This window comes from Guillardia theta (genome assembly GCF_000315625.1).
Source record: "Guillardia theta CCMP2712 unplaced genomic scaffold GUITHscaffold_228, whole genome shotgun sequence".
Taxonomy (NCBI): Eukaryota; class Cryptophyceae; order Pyrenomonadales; family Geminigeraceae; genus Guillardia; species Guillardia theta.
The window spans coordinates 32,088-34,397 of record NW_005434448.1 but is presented as its reverse complement, the minus strand read 5'-3'; the positions used below and the strand labels follow the sequence as shown (position 1 = coordinate 34,397).

Here is a 2,310-nt window from a genome sequence, read left to right as displayed (position 1 = left end):
CCCTTCCTGCCGCAGCCTCTGCTCCATCCTAGTCTCGTTGATGGATTCCTGGTCATGATGACAAGTTAATCGAGGAGGAGGAGGAAAGGGAGATAGAAGAGGTATGGAAAGGAGAGACTTGAGAGGAGGACAAGAGGTTTCAGGGAGGAGCGGAGGACAAGAAGGAGGAAAGGAGTACAAGGAGGAGAAGAAGAAGCAGAAGGGAGAAACTGGAGTAGGTGGAAGTGGTGGAAGTTGAGGAGGAACAGGAGGAACAGGAAGGGGAGGGGAAGGGGAGCAGGAGGAGCAGGAGCAGGAGCAGGAGCAGGAAGATTGATGAACGTGAGTCGAGAAAAGGAATAAAGAGGATGATCATGGTGGTGATGATCAGAGTACATGAACCCTTGGTTGTAGACGTTCTTACCGCATCCCCAGAGCTCCACAAGAACTTGTCTCGTTCCACATCAGAGTCGTCAAACTCCCTGCTTGTTCTGTGCAAGTTCGACAAACATCTTCCATCACTTTGACATGCAGAGATGAAGGCAGGGAAAGTGACAGAGGCGCATTGAAGGAGGCATGGTTGGATGGGGTTGGTGTAAGGAGGTACAAGATGCCAGAGAGAAGGAGAGGAGAAGCAAGGAAGGAAAGTTGAGAGCGAGGAAAAAATGAAGGATTGTTCGACAAGAAACTTACATGCACGGGCAAGTTGTTGTTTGCGCAATGAGCACGGTGAAGATAAAGCAAGATCCGACGGATATTATGACCATGATGACGTGGAATGTGTTGTACCTGAACATACAGACATTCACATTCTCAACCTTCGATCGTCTTGAGAGGACCAACCAAGACTGTCGCTCTTCGCAGATCTTGATAGAACGAGTCTAGCGGACGGAAGTTAGGGGAGTTCAAAGGGATCGAAACAAAACCTGAAGGCAAAGAGCTCCGTAATTGAGGCTCAGTGTGACTGTGACGGCAAGAGCGACTGATTGTCAAGGATCAACGGATTTCACTCTCATCCGATACAACAATCATCTCGCACATCAAGATTCTTTCTTCACTGCATCACTAACACGTGTCGAGACACTTCACCTGCCAACATGACCGACGCTACTGTGCTGCAGCACAAATAATGTTTGCATTGAGCTCCTTTCCCTCCTCGATATGCCAGCCATGTTGATATGGCTGCAACCTTTTCATAAAAGCATTACAAGTATCACACCACATCTCATCTCATCTCATCTCATCTCATCTCATCTCATCTCATCTCTCCTCTTCTCACAGTCAACGAGCAGCAAAGCTCAACTCCGAACAACAACTGCCTCACCTTGATCGTGTAGAACAACCATGAAGAAACTGCATCGAAAAACGACGACATCTCAAACATAAACGAGATATCCCAAGGTCCAGCTCCATCCGCCTATCACACCATAATGGTTAGCGTCCCTTGCTTCTCTTTCCTGTAAGCTCCCGCCAATCGCTCCCTCCCCCTCGTCCCTCCCTCCCTCCCTCCCTCCCTCCCTCCCTCCCTCCCCTTCCCCCTCTCACCCTCACTCCATCCCTCTTTCCCTCTCCCTCCCCCTCATCCCTTCCTGCTCCACATCTCATCTTCCTTCCCCTCCTCCCTTCCCCCTCCTCCCCTCCCCCTCCTTACCTTAGCACGCAAGTCTGCAATCAGCAGCAGCAACGCACAGCATCGAGCTACCGAGGCGGGCACCAGCGCTGATATCCACTGCGCCTTCGATCGGGTCCAGTTCCCTGCGACAGGCCCCAGCATGCGAGCGAGAGCAGGCGCATAGCGGAACAGAATGTTGGCGGCGATGCCCAACTGGACAATAGCCAGGAGTGCGAACAAGCAGCAGAGGGCGATGCTGTAGTTCTCGGTGCCATAGAGTCCCTCCGACACTGACTGATACACCTTGGACGCGTGATGTACGTCATGGATGATGCCTGGATGACCTTCGCTCCCGTCGATGGACCCGGGGTCGATCACGTCCTCTCGTGTGGAGGGGACGGCGCCGTACCTGCCAGCAGGGAGATGCTCGACATGGACAGAGGGAGGTCTGTGACGGTATGGCATCTTGAGGCCCTCATGAGCCTGCTTGGAGCGAGATCAGCAGGACGACAACGACCATGTCAGTGCAGCCTGATGGGGCGAGTGGCAGACAGAAGGACAGAAGCAGCAGGATCAGGAGCAGAGAAGAAGGATCAGCATGAGAATGAACAAGAGCAAGAGCAGGAGCAGGAGCAGGAGCAGGTGCAGGAGCAGGAGCAGGAGCAGGAGCAGGAGCAGGAGCAGGAGCAGGAGCAGGAGCAGGAGCAGGAGCAGGAGCA

The 2,310-nt window shown here is 53.1% G+C and overlaps 1 protein-coding gene across 1 annotated transcript; it reads right to left on the bottom strand.

Moving 5' to 3' along the window:
• Positions 1-1,044: 1,044 nt before the first annotated feature.
• On the bottom strand, positions 1,045-2,056 carry GUITHDRAFT_121396 (hypothetical protein; the record flags this gene model as incomplete). The annotated part of the gene is made up of 3 exons (XM_005819354.1): positions 1,045-1,068; positions 1,304-1,396; positions 1,631-2,056. 3 exons carry the CDS (start codon positions 2,054-2,056, stop codon positions 1,045-1,047), a joined length of 543 nt encoding a protein of 180 aa, XP_005819411.1.
• Between the last annotated feature and the right edge of the window lie 254 nt (positions 2,057-2,310).